This window comes from Chlamydotis macqueenii, chromosome 3 (genome assembly GCF_036417535.1).
Source record: "Chlamydotis macqueenii isolate bChlMac1 chromosome 3, bChlMac1.mat, whole genome shotgun sequence".
NCBI classification, from domain to species: domain Eukaryota; kingdom Metazoa; phylum Chordata; class Aves; order Otidiformes; family Otididae; genus Chlamydotis; species Chlamydotis macqueenii.
Genome location: NC_141558.1, coordinates 1,669,295 through 1,686,259, shown reverse-complemented (window position 1 = coordinate 1,686,259; position 16,965 = coordinate 1,669,295). Strand labels below are relative to the sequence as shown.

Genomic DNA, 16,965 nt, shown 5'->3' with positions numbered 1-16,965 from the left:
TGACGGGAGGCGGCGCCGAGCGGCGGCCAATAACCGACGGGCAGCGGGAGAAGCCCCGCCTCCTCCCCGGCGCCTGTAGCGGGGCTGCGGCCGAGCGCGGCGCCAGCTTGGAGCGGCCGCGGCGGCGCGGGCAGCGCCTCCCGCCTCCCCTCGGCCGGCGGCCCCGGCGCCCGCCCCCTTGTTCCCGTGTCCCGTGGGGGGCTGTGCCAGGGGCTGGCCCCCTTCCCGGCACCCTCTGGGGGCTGTGACTCGGCGCCGGCGACCCCCCTTCTGCCGCCGGTCACCCGGGCCGCAGCGCCTCAGCTGGAGCGGGGCCCGCTTGGGCCTCGTCGAGCGGCGGCCCAGCCTCCGTGGCGGGGATTTTCTCCCGTGGGGGCGGCCCGCTTGGACCAGCGGCCCTGTGGGCCCGGCCTGGCCCTCTCCCGCCTTCCCCTTTCCGTGGGAAGGGTTTGGGCTCCGTCTGAGGGAGCGGGCGGCTGGGCCTGAGGGCCCGGCCTGGCGTGGGCCGCCCCTCAGAGGGGGACAGCCCGGCAAACCGGGTAATAAAGGTGGCGGGCGTGTGGGTGCCACGGTTTTATCTCACTGAAAGAGGGAAAGGTTCAGGGAAAAATGATACTGTGTTTTTATTTCTCAGTGCAAGAAGCAAAGAGGCGGCGGGCAGCAGGCACTCGGCTGCGTGGCAAGTAAGCCCTGGCCTGTCTACGCCGGACACCCAGCCCCGGCGCAGGAGTATGGCCGCAGCATCGTGCGCAGACGCTGCCTACTTCCAGAGACATTTCTTCACTGCTGTGCTTGGAAAAAATCGTTTACAGCCCACTAAAAAAAACCCCCATAAATGCAAAAGAGTGAATAAATAATTGCACGGATCAACTGTCTATCTCAAGCTTTGCAAAACTCCTCCAGGACCATGGAAAACTCTCGCCTCAGGACGTTATTTGACTTCTCTCCTTCCCAGCTTTACTGATTCTCGTTGCACTAATTCTACTTTTATTGTCAGAGGTTGGGGTTAAGTATAACATGTTCGATACCCACGCGTAGAGCTCATCGATACGTCGGTGTGCCTGACCCCCAGGTGAGAAGGCTGGTGGCTGGATTTGGAGTTGACACCCTGTGACATCTCCGCCAAGATCGTGAGTGAGGACGGCAGCGCTGACGACGAGCGTGCGTGTTGCGGGAGAGGCCTTTGAAATCCTGCACCGAGATCCTTTCACGTAGGGTAGAAAGCCTTGCTGTGGTTAATAGTCCGCTTTTAATCTAGGGAGCATCCGCCTAGCACGTTTAATAGCTCTAATGCACCTCTAATCCATTTATTTCTTCGGTCCCTTTTTGAACCCTTTTAATTCGCTGGGTCTCCGCCACATCCTGCCCTCGCAGCTTCACCAGGGGCCGATGTGTTACGTTAAAAACTTCCTCGCTTTTGTTTTCCTGGGGTTTTTTTTCCACGTCCCCAGCTTTTGTCTTAGGTGTTTACTGCCTAACTATTCCTCCCTCGTCCCTGCAGTATTTGTGACTCAGGAGCTTTATCAGGTTCTCCCTGCCGCACCAGTCACGTCCTTCGCAGCCTTTTGGCCTTCCCTTGCGCAGAAGCTGACTTCTCCTGATTACCCGCGATAACCCTTGGCTGTAACGAAGTTTTACGTGTGCTCTCGGAGACGGGGTGGCCGGATCGGCGTCCGTCATCAAAATGTGGTACGGCACAGATTTATACACTGGCACAATGATGTCTGCTATTTTCATTTCTGTTTCTTTCCTAACAGCTGCCAACGTTTGGTTTTACTACTGCTGAGCATTGAGCTGATCTTCTCAGACAACTATCAACAATCAACCCCAAATCTTTTTTTTTTTTTCTCTGAGAGGTAATAGCTGATTTAGAACCCGTGACTCTATACGTATGACTAGCACATTTTTTTCAAGATGTGGTTCTTACTGGCATTAAGTCACATCTGCCGTTGGGTCTCCTCATCGCACTGTGCTGCGAGATCTGTCCCCGCTTTCAGGCACGGCTGTTGGGGATAATTTTGCCTGTTGTCACCTTGCTGCTCGCTCCCTGGTCAGATTTTGTAATGACGCGTTGAACGACGGATCGCCCGGTCCAGATCCGTGAGGGATCCCATCTGTTACCCTCTTGCCTTGGGGAATGGACATGAAACTGCTTATTCCTGCTCTTGGTTTCTTAAAATTTTTAACCCAGTTATCCACAACAGAGGTTTCCTTTCCTATCCCATGAAACCTTGGTCTCTCAGAATTTGACAGGGAATCCTGGTGAATCTCCATTAACCCAGAAGTGAAAAATCCCAATTAAAAATATTTAGTGATGATTTAGCCTGTTTTATCTAAGTAGAGCTAAGAAATGCTTATTTCTGGTGGGTTTTTTTTTACTTTTTGTAGCGCTCACAATATTGCTATGTGTGCAATGTGAGCAACACACTATTTTTTAATTAATTGTGCAACATTTTAAAATGGGGGGGGGACACCACAATGGAAAGAAAAATGCCATACCTAAAAAACACCATGTCCACAGGATGACCATTAGTCACAGCTTTAATTGCAATTAGTATTAAATGTTAGTTGGAGTCCAGGCTGAGCAGCTGAATAAGTCTGGCTTGGTTTTACCCACCCACTGCTCTGCCCGGCGTTTCGCTTCGGCCCTCGGCCCTCGATCTCGAGAGATTATTCATTTCTGAATACACGAGCCCAGGATAAACTGCTTAACTGACAGTTTGAGCCTCTTGATACCATTCATTTTGTTTTGATAGGAGATGAATCCGAGCCAAGCCACCGATACCAACTAAAGCGGAGGTTTTTTACTAGCTTTTCCTACGTGTTGTTGCTGTTACAAAGGACCAACATGTACTGTGTGATCTGAGCAAATCCAGGTCTCAACTTTAAAGCTGCTAATTCTTGCAGTCTTTGGAACCTGAGCTGTTAAAATCCTCAGCTCATGGGATCAAGACATTTGAGGAAGAAATGTGGGGAAGGGAAGAGAAAATCAGGTAAATTTTTATCGACTGAGCAGTTGAAGAAAAGTACGAACATTTCCTGAAAAGCGTCCTCTGTGAGTTCGGACGCCCATTGGGTTTCCCAAGATGCAAGTCAACTGACCCGTCGTTGCTCATCGCCCTCCTTCCCAAATCAAGCGTCAACAGTTGAGACCAGCAGAAGAGCTAAATGTCCTCCCAGTCTGAAGGTGCAGGCACTCATCAAAGTCACATCTTGTTGGGGCCATCCGGTTGGGAAACCAGACTTCTCCTCTCAGTTTGTGGGATATTTCATCCCGCAGGACCTCGGAGCTTGTCAGCACTTTTAGGTTGGCCGTTGGAAGTGAGGAGCCTCTGCGGTGGGACATGATGTCCATCTAAAATGGACGCTAACATCTCAAATGGTTTCCTTCAACCCCTCCTTCTCATGCACGCCTGCTGTACTGGTGCACGTGTGGAGAATATTTGCCTAAAGTCCCAGCCCTAACAAAAATCAACTGGATTTCCCCTTGTTTTTCCTGATTTTGACCTCAGTAACAACGATATTGGTAAATCCAACAGCACTGAGGCCTTGAGCACCGGTGACGGAGACCGGCCACATCCCCACTACTGAAGTCTCTGAGCTCCAGGAGAAGAGTCGCTTTATCCCCGCTGCCTCCAGGAAATCATCCGCAGCCCGTACTAAATCCTCACGCGTGCCTGGGCGTTATTTGGAGGCGTGCAAGTTGACCCGTGGCAAACTTAGGCCAAGGACCGTGCTAACGGCCTGAGCAATTCCGTCAATTTGAAGTTAATCACTTCTCAACGGGACTTTTTGCTTGCTTCGCGCTCGGAGAGCGGTTAATTACCTTCTTGAAGCAAGGCTTGCAACGCCCCGTCAGGGCTTTGGTGGTGACCGCGCAAAGTGGTTCATCTCCCTGCAGAGACTTCTGGTGAGAGGAGAACTGCGAGAGGAAGCCGCGGCTGAGCATCGTCTCCTGCAAGCAGCGGATTGCCGGGATTCGGGGCACCCGCCTTGCTCCTCTCTGTTCTGCGGAGTGTGGTTTCTTCCAGCGTACAGGAAAAGCTTGAATTGGGCCGTCAGGAGGAGGTGAAGTCCTTCCACGCTGCAGTGAGCAGGAGGTCGGTGGGCTGGAGCGTGCGCCTCCGCGCAGCCTCTGCTCGGAAGCAGATTACGTGACCTTCCCAGGCTCGGCGCTCGCAACAAGCTGGAGGGGGAAAAGCCTCCCAGGTTGACAAGCAGCTACCAGCCCCGGTCTGATCCAGAGCTGCCACGGTAAACGTCGTGTGGGTCAGGGGCTGGTCTGGGGAGAAGGGAAGTGTCCATGACGAATAATTTCTGTGCTTATTGTTTTTAAGTGAAATAATCCCAGCTTTTTTAATTTTATTTTTTTTCAGTGAGAGGGTTATTGCAACGTGCCCGTTCCAGTCACTGACACGCGGGCTGGTGGTGCGATCCTAACGCCCTTTTAATGCAATTTTGCCAGTTCTCCCGTGCGGAAGCGTACTGGACGCTGAGCAGGACGTGGGGAGGTGCTTGGAAAGCTTCTCTGCAAAGCCGCGGATGGCGAAGCGAAACGTGACGTCGGGAAAGCTTTCCGCAAGGCGGTCATTCGCGGCGTCTCGCACGAGCAGGGGCACCCAGGAGAGCTCTGCGGAGGCGGTGGGGTTCCTCGCATCAGCGTCCGCGGAGGGAGCTCTGACCTGCGCGCCTCCTGCAGCGCGCGGCCGCTGCTCTGGCGTTTTTCAGTTGCAAGGAAGCTGGTGATACGCGGCCGTGATTCCTGGTTACGCAATTCGACCGTTTGCAATTTTGCTTCCTTCCAAACGCCCTCCGGGCTCTTTTCCACATTTTAAACAAAACAGCCTGCAACGTTTTGTGCAAAAGGCAGAAACCGGTGCCCTGGACGCTTGCTCTGCGCTGCGCTTTTGCTTTTCGTTTGTAGGGAACGCTTTTCAGCCGAAACAAACTGCAAGGAGTAAGCACATTTTAAAAAGAAAGCCTGTGCTTTTTTTTTTTTTTTAAGAGGGGGTTTTATTTCAAAATTAAAAAGAGAGTTCGGCTCCTTGTCCATATATAGAGCAGTAAAGGACTCCTCGGCTGTTTACGCTTCGTGGCGCGGCTGCGAGGAGCGTGCAACGGCAGCCTGGCCGCGCTCGGGATTTCCAATTGCCGTACAAAAAAGGAAACAGGAAAGAGCGATGTAAACATCGGTCATGAAGCCCATGCTCGCCGTGGGCTCCGAACGGCGCTGCCGGCACCCCCGGCCTGCTCCTCCTCTCCCCCTGCTTTTCGGAGGGGGCCATGGAAGGAGGAGAGGCGGGCGCTGGCAGAGGTTTGCAGAGCCCTTGGCCGGGTTGCAAATCTCCCGCTTGCCTCCACTGCCTCTCTCTTGCTCCCAGCTGTTGGCCCTCAGCCCCCACTTAATGCAACAAACTTAGAGAGGAAAAAAAAAGGAGCAAAATGATCTTTTTTTTTTTTGCGTGATGTGTCACCGCTAGATGAAAAATCGATGTCAGGGTGCTTTTTTTCAGGTCTTGTGTGACTAAGGCCCACGGAGACACCCCACTCACAGATTTAAAAAATTGCTTTCTTATTCCGACGCAAGTAGGAAACTGTTTGGAAATGTGATGCAAGTGCTCCCTGGGACTCTGAAAAAAAACGGCGTTTGGCGGGCGCCGGATGTGCCACGTAACGGCAAAACCCCCAAAGCCAGCGCCTCCTCTGGCGGGGGGGCTCTCACGGGTCACCGGCCGAGCCCCAGTGGCAAAAGCTCGTTTGGGGAGCAATCGCCTTAAAAATCATTCCTGGACCCCTGGACTCCCCCTTCTCCTTCCTTCCAGTTTTCTGTAACCATATAATTATTTTCTGATACGATAACGAGACCTCAAAATTACAAGCAGGCACCGTATTTAGTGTATTTTACCCAAATCTGCCGTGTGCAACCCGGGGAACTCGCCCAGCCGAACCCGGGCAAAGCTTCCCGCTCCCCGGCTGCCAAGCGCGCGGCCGCCAGCGCCGGCTCGTCTCCACAAGCTGCCGATGGAGCCGGGAAGGGGGAAGGGAGCAAAGCCACTCGGCTCCTGCTCCTGCTCCAGCGCCGCCGCTGGGATGCCCACGGGGAAGCGGAGCCCACTCTTGCACTAGAGAGCTCGTCCCGGACCCCACGTTTCCAAATCGTGGTGCAGGCGCCCCAGCCGTGTTTCGCCAGAGGAAATGATGCTTTCAGCCGCTCGCCGCAGGTCCTGGCTTTCGTGGAAACGTGCAAACCCAGCAATAACCAATTTTTGGAGCGCATACGCCTCTTAAGTGTGTTTAGGAAACGCGGGGATGCATTAGAGAGCTCACAGCCCCTCTCCTCGTGCCGGGGAAAGGGTTTGCTCGGTGCAAGAGTCGCAGGGACGCGAGACGAGCCCGGCTGCGGGGGCAGACCCGCGGGCTCCAGCCTCCCCTCCTCTTTGCCGAGGAGAAGCTAAGAGGGGAAGAGACGCTCACGAGGTTTCCTTTTCTGCTCTTTGCCTCCTTCTACTTTTTTTTTTTTTTTAACTCTGGCCTATTTGCTGCTTTTTTTTTTTTTTTTTCCGCCTTTCCTTTGGCTTGCTCATTTTTAACTCTTTGCTCTCACTCCCAGCACTGCTCTTGCCTTGCAGTCCACGTGGTTTCAGCAGGCTCCAGGTCTATACAAAGTACTCGGTCGAGCGCAGCAGACACGGGCTCTGGCTTGCATCTGAGCTTGATTTATTTTGGAAGCCGAGTGGATCCAAGCCGATGAGATACGGAGCTCTAGGAAAAAAGCCAGGGCGCTTGGGCTAAGGAGCCTGGCTCTTCAGACCACTGGGCGCAAGCTGGAGCTCCTCCGCTGCGCCTGAGAGGGCGGTTTTGAGGAAGACCGTCTTGTTTGGAGAATGTAAGGAAGACAACCAGAAGTGTGGAGGAGACCATCTACAAGCAAAAGCTGTATCCGCTCCGATACGAGGGGGAAACAGTGCTCTGCGTAGAATATGTCACTGGTGAGGAGGAAGGAGACCAGGGAGGAGGGGGACAGAGGTCTTTAAGATGGTGAGCGGCTTGCAGACAGTGAATTTTCCTTTGCTAGATGGGATAATGACTGAAACTGGTTTGCAACGTGTCCAAACCCACGTGAAACCTTTCATCTCAGTCCCCTGCGGGACTCCTTGCTGCAGGATGCTCTGGGTGCTAAAGGTTCACAGGGCTCTGAAAGCTCACAGGACAGAGAGATGGAAGAAGAGTCCACCAAAGGCTCTTAAATGCAAAGACGTCACCGCTGGCTCGCGGAGTTACCGACCTGCAGGTTGCTGAAGGCTGGAAGACTTTAAATCAGCAAAGACTTGTCCTGTCCTGGATCTCCTCCCTTCCAAATGGTCCCAGGGCTTGGAGCACGCGAGGGAGATCTTCCATCTGAGCTGGTGGAGAAGGGTTGGGGGCCTCTGACGACGCACACAGCACGGGCAGGATTCGTCCTCTCCTGGTGCTCGCTGACAGCAGATGAGATCTCGGCGCTGCTCCCCGAGCGGGTTTTTAGGATCACACGACATTTCTTCTTGGGCCTGCCCATGTTGATCTCAACCTGCCCTTCCCCGCAGTCCCAGGCTTCTCACCCCGCCAGCTCTCCTTCTTTCACTCGGCTTCATCTAAAATAGAAAATTAATAATTAACCGGCCTGTCCGTTGAGCAGCAGGTAAAGAAAATCCCCAACACTTGCCTTACGGGTTGTCTGTTGCCCTGGAGTCTGTTTGTTTTTCCAGCGAGCTGCTCTCCACGAGGGTGCTGGCATTTCAAGGTGCCCTCCTGACTGCCCCAGGGCTTTCCTCCACCAGCTAGAGCCACCTCTCTTTGCAACCAGCCCATCCTGCTGCAATGTATCTCTCAGCCGCAATATTTGTGAAATATTGGGACTATTTCAGGAGATAAATACCTTTTTTTTTTTTTCATCTGCAGGGTCTTCCGTCCAAGCCTGGGGTGTGCCAGCAGGTCACCAACTCCCTGCAGCATCTCACCACCTTCTGTGACCTCCATCCTCTTGTCCCCGTCTTGCAGCACACATCAACGTGCACCAACTGATGAAGGTGGAATGGGAGGCAACTTCACCCTAGTCTGGGAATTTTGGGATACAGAAAGATGAGCAACCTGATCCGCTTGGAGATGTCCATGCTCCTGGCAGGGGGGGTTGGACTGGATGGGCTTTGAAGGTTCTTCCAACCCAAACCCTTCTGTGATTCTATGATTGGAAAGGATGTGCGAGTTGGTTGGTTTGATCTCCTTTTGCTTGTTTTTCACTGAAACGATTCATTTTTTACCCTATTTTTATGAAAGATGGCCAGAGAGAGAAGGTTGACCTTTTTCTTTCCCAGTGGAGAAGGAAAGTCCGGAGTTATTTCCCATCCCCATTCAACTACAGACCAGGAACATCACCACTCCCTTCTCTGGAACTTCAGAGAGAAGTCCAACAATGTCCAGAGAAGCAAAGACTCCTCTCTGAGATACGTTAAATCTAAACCCAGATACTTCTGGCAGAACCGGATGAAAGGAATCCTCTTCCGTAAAGATTTGCCCTTCTGATGGATGGGCGAGCTTGCAGATGCTCGAACCCTGCTCCCTTATTTTTACGACACCCGTAAAAATGTCACCCGTGTCGAATCTCCATCCTAATGCAAATCAAGTGACGGGTTGATATTTATTTAGGGACATGGAGGATGCCAACACCCCCCTCCTGAGACAGCTGGGGCAAACCAAGAAAATCTTCAGTCTTTGCAAATCTTCATGCGTCACCCTCCTAAAAATTCAGTGGTTTCCCTCACGCCAGCGCAGGTGTGAGGGGTTTGGAGCGAGAGCCGGGGCAGCAGCCGCAGGCCTTTATGCATCCCCTTGCCCCCCCCGCTTTTCTTTTTCCCCTGCTTATTAAAATCGTGTTTCCCATGGATTTCAACCAGCAGCACCCGAGCTCATCTCCTTCAGGGGCTTTTCAAGGAATTCCAGCCCCCTGGCGCCCTGGAAGCAGCTCCGGGACCTCGATCCCCGCAGTGGGGGAGCAGGAGGAGCCTGCTGGGATAGACGTTATTTTTTTTCCTTTAATCTCATTTTTTGATGTTTCTCTGTAGGGTTGCAGACGCTGTGCAGTGATACGCGGTCACACACCTGCCCCGCCGCTTGCCCGCGGAGACGCCGCTGCGGCCCGGGGAGGATGCTGCCGACAGCGCCTATGGATAGGAAGGCAGAGGACCGTGTGGGAGGGCAGGTGAGTGTGTAGGAAGGTGGATGGGCATATAGGGAGGCAGGGGAACATATAGGAGGCAGGGGAACGTATAGGGAGCCAGGGGAACATATAGGGAGCCAGGGGAACATATAGGAAGGCAGGGGAACGTATAGGAGGCAGGGGAATGTATAGGAAGGCAGGGGAACATATAGGAAGGCAGGGGAACATATAGGGAGCCAGGGGAACATATAGGGAGCCAGGGGAACACATAGGAGGCAGGGGAACATATAGGAGGCAGGGGAACACATAGGAGGCAGGTGAGCATATAGGAAGGCAGCTGAGTGTATAGGAAGGCAGGTGAGTGCATAGGAAGGTGGATGAGCATATAGGAAGGTGAACGAATGTATAGAAAGGCAGATGGGTGTATAGGAGGTCGGGTGAATGTCTAGGAAGGCAGGTGAGCGTATAGAAAGGCAGTTGAGTGTGTAGGAAGGTGGGTGAGCATGTGGAAAGGCAGGTGAGCCTATAGGAAGGCAGGTGAGCCTATAGGAAGGCAGGTGAGTGTACAGGAGGGCAGGTGAGCATATAGACCCCGCCAGCCCCCACCACGCCGGGGGGTCCCTTCTCTGTAGCCCCCGAGCAGCAGCAGCTCCTTCCACGGATGGCAGCCGGTGCTCACAAGGGGTGGTGGGTCTGCGGGTCTGGCTGGGAGCCGGGTGAGCGGAAACCTCCCAGCCACCCGAACCTCGCCTCAGCGAAGGCGCCCGCGCCAGCGCCCGCGCAGCCGTGCCGGAGCCGGCGTGCCAGGGCTGTGCCGAGGTGACTCATCCCGCCGCTTGCAGCAGCACACTGCCAACTAGCAACAAGTGAAAATAGAAACGTCCCCGCTCTTGAGCCAAGAATAACGTCGCAGGCTATTTTTTTTTTTTTTTGTGAGATTTTTTCCCTTTAAAGTGAAATCCCTTTTAAAAATTCTCTCTGACTCAGCCCCAGTAGAGCCACCGTGTAGTGGCAAAGTCTCCTCCCCGGGCTTCTCTGCTGTGGCCCGCGGCACGTCGGCCACCAGCGTTGGTGCCGGTGGGGTGGATGCAGGAAGGGAGAAGCACAGCCCGGCGAGGCGGGTCTGGGGGGACGATGCCACGTCCCAGTGGGACATGGCTCGGTGTTTTGCCAGGATGCAGAGCTCAGGAGCAAGAAGGGGAGAAGGAGGAGAGGTTGAGGAAGTAGCCCAGGCTGCTTTGGAGGTTGAGATGATGAGAGAAGGAGGGGATGGACGACTCTGGGATGGAGAGCTGGGAGATGGGAGCAGCCAGACCCTCCTGCCTCGGTGGCGGGACGGGGACAAGGGGTCTCCTCGGCTCTCCCCGCTTTGGGATGAGAACGCGCTGGTGGCTGCCATCAAATGGCAAAGGAGGGGTACTGGAAACTGGGGAAGGGAGGGAGACGGGGCCGTGCCGGTCCCCTCGGAGCCACGGGGGGCTGGTGGGTGGTTGCAGCCATAGCGGAGGTACGGGCACATCCCGGGAGCAGCCTTATCTCCGTCGCCCCGCGTAACCGCTGCTCCATCGCGCGCTGCCCTCCAGGCCTCCCCGGGGCCCTGCCAGCCTTTCGGGGAGGAGATAAGCCGAGTCCCACTGCTCTATCAAGCCAGCCCACGCCTAGGATCGACCAAAATGCGGCCGCTGTCCCCACCCCTGCCCGTGCCCCGGCCGCGGAATGCTCATCCCTTCAGCAGAGCCCATCCAAACCGCCCTGGGGATGAAGCAGGGCGCAGCACACTCATTAAAAGTGATTAAAATAGCAATTAAGGACTATTTACATAGCTCCCCATCCGTAAACTCTCGCTCCCGGGAAGCAAGACCACACTCTACAGGTGATTTTTCCCAGGGGATCTGAACTCAATGAGGCGTGGAAGTCCTTTTTGGCTTTTTTTTTGGAGCTTCTCCAAAAAATAATCACGCATTTTTCTTCTGCCGTTTTTCTTTGGCGAACTCCACGTTGGGGTGACCCCACCACCTGCTCCCCACGGGCCCCCCAGTGACGGGGATGTCCCAGAGGGACCCTCAGGGACCCTCGTGCTGGCTGCCGGGGGATAACCTGGGCCACCTACACTTAATTTTAGAGTTGGGAAGGGAGTGGGCAGCTCTCCAGGGTTGCTGCCCGTGCCTGCCCGCAGCCAGGAAAACCTTCCATCAAGCTTTCACGAACCGACCGGGCTCGAGGCAGCTCCAAAACATCTCCGGGCATCCTACTCCACATCGAAGTGCTTTTCCGGCAGCGATGGGGGTTCTTCTTCTTGGGGTTCAGGGGGGCTGTCAGGCTGCCAAGGCTGCGGCGCCCGGGGCGGTTTGCACACCCAAGCGTACACGGCGCCGGGGCTCCCCGCGCTGCCGGGCTCCTCCTGGGCGATGGCCTCGGGCACGGGGATGCTCGGCTCATCCTCGGCGGGCAGGGATTGGGAGTCCTCTGGGGCGCTGCCAGCATCCCAAAGCTTTTTCAGCCTCCCAGGTTTGTACCGGATGCTTTCGTAGATGGGTCCCTCGGCATCCGGCACGTGGTCCACCGTGGGTGCGTCGGCGTCCCCGGGCAGAACCGGCAGCTGCCGGTGCCGCAGAAACTCGGGAGTCCTCAGGGCTGATCCGGACGGAGCGTGGGAATGGCGTACCTGCAGCCCGGGGTCCCCCGCAGCGGGGTTATCCTCCTCCTCCGCCACCACGGGGCCATCCGCCCGCGGCCGGGGCTCATCGGGAGAGCCGGCGTCTGCAGGGAAAGAGAAGAGGGGAGGCTGAGCCGGGGAGGGCACCCCCAGCACCTTCGCTCCGGGGGGCATCCCCAGTTAAGGTAAGGGTGAACGGCACGGAGCAAATGGGACTCAACGCATCCCGCTCCGCCTTCTGTCCCTGCTCTTCGCTTTCAGCAAGAAAAAACCCAGGGCGAGCATCCCCGGGTTGCTGGCGAGGGGCCGTGCTCCTTGCTGCGGGGCCAGGGCGGCATCGGGACCGGCTGCCTGCCCCCCCGTGCAGCGGCTCACGCCTTCGCTCAAATATTTATTTAAGAAGGAGGCTCTGCTCCGCGTGCAGGATCTGTCAACACGGGGAGCTGGCGGAGCAGCATGCCCGGCCGGTTTGTTCGCTCCAGAGGCGAAGGAGACTCTAAAAAAGCTGCGTAACCCGGCGTTTCGCCTCCTGCTTTGGCCACGGTGGTCCCGTGGGATTCGGGGTGCAGGACCCTGGGTGCTCCCCACGCGGGGTGCGTGCGTGCGTGCACGGAGGTGGAGGCGCAGGCCGTGGGCTGGTGCGGGAGGTGCCAGGGTGGGATCCAGACCAGAGCCCTTCGGGGCCGGCGCGGCCTCCTCGCCGCCCTCCAACTCCGTCCTGGCTGAAAGCAGCCCTGCCCCACGAGCACCCCGATGCGAGCACCCCGACATGAGCACCCCAACGGGAGCACCCTCCAGTGTGAGCATTCCAGCATGAGCACCCTGAATATAAGCATCTCGGCACGAGCACCCCAAAATGAGGACCTCAACATGAGGACCCCAGCATGAGCACTCCATTAGCACCCCAACGTGGACATCCCAGCGTAAGCACCCCGAGGGTGAGCACCCCAGCACGAGCACCCCAGCAGGAGCACCTCAGCATGAGCACTCCGTTAGCACCCCAACATCAGCATCCCAATGTGAGCACCCTGAATATGAGCACCCCAAAATGAGGACCCCAGCATGAGCACCCCAACATGAGGATCTCAACATGAGCACCCCAACATGAGCACTCCGTTAGTGTCCCAACATGGGCATCCCAGCATGAGCACCCCTTGTGTGAGCAACCCAGCATGAGCACCCCAAAAGAGCACCCCAATCTGAGCCACCCAACATGAGTGCCCCAGCATGAGCACCCCAACATCAGCATCTCAATGTGAGCACCCTGAATATGAGCACCCCAAAATGAGGACCCCAACGTAAGCACCCCAGCATGAGGATCCCAGCAGGAGCACTCCGTTAGCACCCCAACGTGGGCATCTCAGCTTGAGCACCCCAACGTGAGCCACCCAACCTGAGCACCCCAAAATGAGGACCCCAACATGAGCACCCCAGCATGAGGATCCCAGCAGGAGCACTCTGTTAGCACCCCAACGTGGGCATCTCAGCTTGAGCACCCCAACGTGAGCCACCCAACCTGAGCACCCCAAAATGAGGACCCCGACATGAGCACACTGTTAGCATCCCAACGTGGGCATCCCAGTGTGAGCACCCCTAGTGTGAGCATCCCAGCATGAGCACCCCGACATCAGCACCCAGCAGGAGCACCCCACTGTGAGCCCCCCAAATGTGAGCACCTTAGCAAGACCCCTGCGGTGCACCCCAGCACCCCGCCTGCTGCAGCCCAAGGGGCCAAGCCTTCGCATTCGGGGTGTCCCTTCCCCGAAAAGTGGGAGAGGGCGAGGGGTGCCAGGAACGGGTTCCGAGGGGGCAGGCTGGCGGGGTCACCCCAAAAAACACTCTGGAGCTCTCCGTCGCAGTGCGAGGAGGAGCAGGGATTTCGCTTGAGCACCGCGAAGCTCAGCCCCGGCGTGCGGAAAAGGGGAAATTAAAACGCAGGGTGTTCCCCCTCGTTACCCAGCAGGGCTGAGTAAAGCGTTCCCGGCCTAAGCGCGAAGGGAAGTTTATTCCCGGCCACACGGAAAAGCAAACAGCTGATGCCCGATCCGGCGGGGAGGTTTGGAGCGTTTCGGCAATTCCCTGTCTGCTGGCGCAGAGCGGGCCGGGGTTATTGTAGAACAGCCGACGCCGCCCCGCCGGGGAACTGGGACTCACGGCGGGTTTTACTGGGATATTTTGCCGTAACTGGGAATTTCAGGAGCTGCTTTTGGACGCAGCTGCCGGCCTGCACGGCCTCCTGCGAGCCACTTCACCGCACCCATGGGGCATCCTCATCCTCATCCTCTCCGCCCCAGGGAACGGAAAGTGCTAACCAGCTTCACCAGTTTGCCCCACTCTGGCTGCCGTGACCCCGAACTCCTCCAAGTTCATGGGCCAAGCAAATAATTAACCAGTGCTGGGCCGACGGAGCCAGCTGAGCCCCGGGACCTTCGGCTCCGTGACACGGGGGTGGCCCTTGCTGGGGCACGGCCAGCGTCCCACCGTTGGGGGGGGGTCCCGGCCAGCTGGTACGTGGCACCCGGCACCCACTGTGTGCAGGGGCCCAGGGAGCACCCGCAGCAGCGGGGCTGGGGGCGGCAGAGGGGACACGGCCGCTGTCCCCGTCCCGTGACCCACCTGCCAGCAGCGCTGCTCCCCGGTTGCTGGAGCCCGGCCTCGCCAGCTTCACCTGCAGCGGGAATGAGCGGGTGCTCACGTGTGAGCCCCCCGGCACGCGTGCAGCCCCCCCCCCATGGTGCTTGTGCATCCCCCCTGGGCACTTGTGCATCCCCCCTGGGCACTTGTGCATCCCCCCCAGCACTCGTGCATCCCCCCCCAGCACTTGTGCACCCCCCAGCACTCGTGCATCCCCCCCCCCAGCACTTGTGCACCCCCCCCAGCACTTGTGCACCCCCCCAGCACTCGTGCATCCCCCCCAGCACTCGTGCACCCCCCAGCACTCGTGCATCCCCCCCAGCACTCGTGCATCCCCCCCCAGCACTTGTGCACCCCCCAGCACTCGTGCATCCCCCCCAGCACTCGTGCATCCCCACCCAGCACTTGTGCACCCCCCAGCACTTGTGCACCCCCCAGCACTCGTGCATCCCCACCCAGCACTCGTGCATCCCCCCCCCAGCACTCGTGCACCCCCCCAGCACTTGTGCACCCCCCAGCACTCGTGCATCCCCCCCAGCACTCGTGCATCCCCCCCAGCACTCGTGCATCCCCCCCCAGCACTTGTGCACCCCCCAGCACTCGTGCATCCCCCCCAGCACTCGTGCATCCCCCCCCCAGCACTTGTGCACCCCCCAGCACTCGTGCATCCCCTCCCAGCACTCGTGCATCCCCCCCCAGCACTTGTGCACCCCCCAGCACTCGTGTATCCCCCCCCAGCACTCGTGCATCCCCCTGGGCACTCCTGCACCCCCGTCCAGCCCTTGCGCCGGGTGTCGAGGGGCTCAGGGGGACCCAAAATCCGGGAGGGGTGTGTCAGCACGGGAACACGGTGGGGGGGGGCGGCTGCCCTCTGCTGGCACCAACCGGCACCGACCGGTTCCAACCGGCCCCCAACCGGCCTGGGCAGCTCTTGGGTGGGGGGCACCCATGTCCCCTCTGCCCAACCCCTGTGAACCCCAGGCTGTGGCACCCACAGGGCCACGCCAAGGCCGGGGCCACCCGCTGTCCCCGTCCCACCTCTGCCCTAGCCTTGGCGCTTTTTTGGGGCCGACTGAGCCATTTGGGGTGGATTTGGGGCGAGGAGAGGGATGCTCCCCGTGCTGACGCACGAGGGCTGTCAAAGCCCGTGGGACATCGGCACCCTGGGCTGCACCCCCAGCAGCGTGGGCAGCAGGGCGAGGGAGGGGATTCTGCCCCTCTGCTCCGCTCTGGTGAGACCCCCCTGCAGCGCTGCGTCCAGCTCTGGAGCCCCCAACAGCAGAAGGACGTGGAGCTGCTGGAGAGGGCCCAGAGGAGGCCACGCAGATGCTGAGAGGGCTGGAGCAGCTCTGCTGGGGAGAAACTCCATGCTGAGGGTGGTGGAGCCCTGTCCCGGGTTGCCCAGAGAGGCGGTGGATGCCCCATCCCTGGAAACATTCCAGGCCAGGTTGGCCGGGGCTCTGAGCAACCTGATCTGGTTGGAGATGTCCCTGCTCCTGGCAGGGGGGTTGGCCTGGGTGGGCTCTGAAGGTCCCTTCCCACTCAAACCCTTCTGTGATTCTATGTCACGGGGGGTGGCAGGGGACACGAGGGGACACGGGACATGTGGGGACAGGGGACACACGGGGCCCCTCGGCCCCCATCCCACCACCTCATCCTCCAGCCGGGCCATGCAGCCATTGAACACCCCCCGAGGACACAGCGGGGACCCCGCGGGACTGACCCCTCGGACGATCCCAGGGTTTTCCTTCATTTTCCGGGTGGAAAACGGCCGGTTCGCCCTGCGGAAGGAGAAGGGAGAGGTCAGCGGAGCCGCGTCCCCTCCCCGGGGATGCTGGGGCCAGGGTGGGCTCAGCGGTGGCACGGACGCCCCCTCCCCTCCCCTCGCTGCTCTTTTCTCCGTACTCACCCCCCGCGTCCCCTTCCCCAGCGCTCGGCCCCTCTCCGCTTGACCCCACACGGGTTGCTCGCACCCAGAGCATCCTCCCCACTCCCCATCCCGCGCCGGCGTGGTCAGCGACCCCCTCCCCATCCACGGCATTTCCCTGCATCCTACGATATCCATAGCAAATCCTCAGGTGGAATCCAAATCCGCCCTTTCCCCCCCGCCCCATCCCGAGCGAAGGTACCTGTGGAAGAAGGAGCAGAGGAGGAGCAGGAGCAGCAGCACCAGGCCGGTGGCGGCCAAGCCCCAGGCCACTGCGGCAGCCGGGGCCACCGAGCCCCCCGGCAGCGCCGGAGCCATCGAGACCCCGGCGAGGAGGCTGGGGGAAGAGCCGAGCGCCGGGTCAGGCTGGTGGAGGGGAACCGGGGTAATAACGGGGTGCGTGGGGCTGGTTGGGGGCTCCCTCTGATATCAGGAACAATTTTTCAAGGGGTCCCTCCCCATCCCTTCAGCCCACCGGCATGGAGGGTACCGGGCATCCCCACCGGGCAGGGGGAGGCCACCCCGCTTTGAGAAAACACATTGCCAGCCTCTCCA

At 58.3% G+C, this 16,965-nt stretch overlaps 1 protein-coding gene and 1 long non-coding RNA gene across 2 annotated transcripts; one reads left to right on the top strand and one right to left on the bottom strand.

Annotated features, from left to right (window-relative positions):
* The first annotated feature begins 253 nt into the window (after positions 1-253).
* On the top strand, positions 254-866 carry LOC147601147 (uncharacterized). The gene is made up of 2 exons (XR_015258326.1): positions 254-539; positions 635-866. It is a non-coding gene; the product is annotated as an uncharacterized LOC147601147 (long non-coding RNA).
* A 10,111-nt stretch (positions 867-10,977) lies between these two features.
* Positions 10,978-16,728, bottom strand: LOC147601146 (uncharacterized). Its single transcript, XM_086745467.1, has 4 exons — positions 16,613-16,728; positions 16,207-16,264; positions 14,466-14,517; positions 10,978-11,953 (listed from the first exon to the last, which is right to left on the bottom strand). Exons 1-4 carry the CDS (start codon positions 16,726-16,728, stop codon positions 11,442-11,444), a joined length of 738 nt encoding a protein of 245 aa, XP_086601593.1. The 3' UTR covers positions 10,978-11,441.
* Positions 16,729-16,965: the final 237 nt, after the last annotated feature.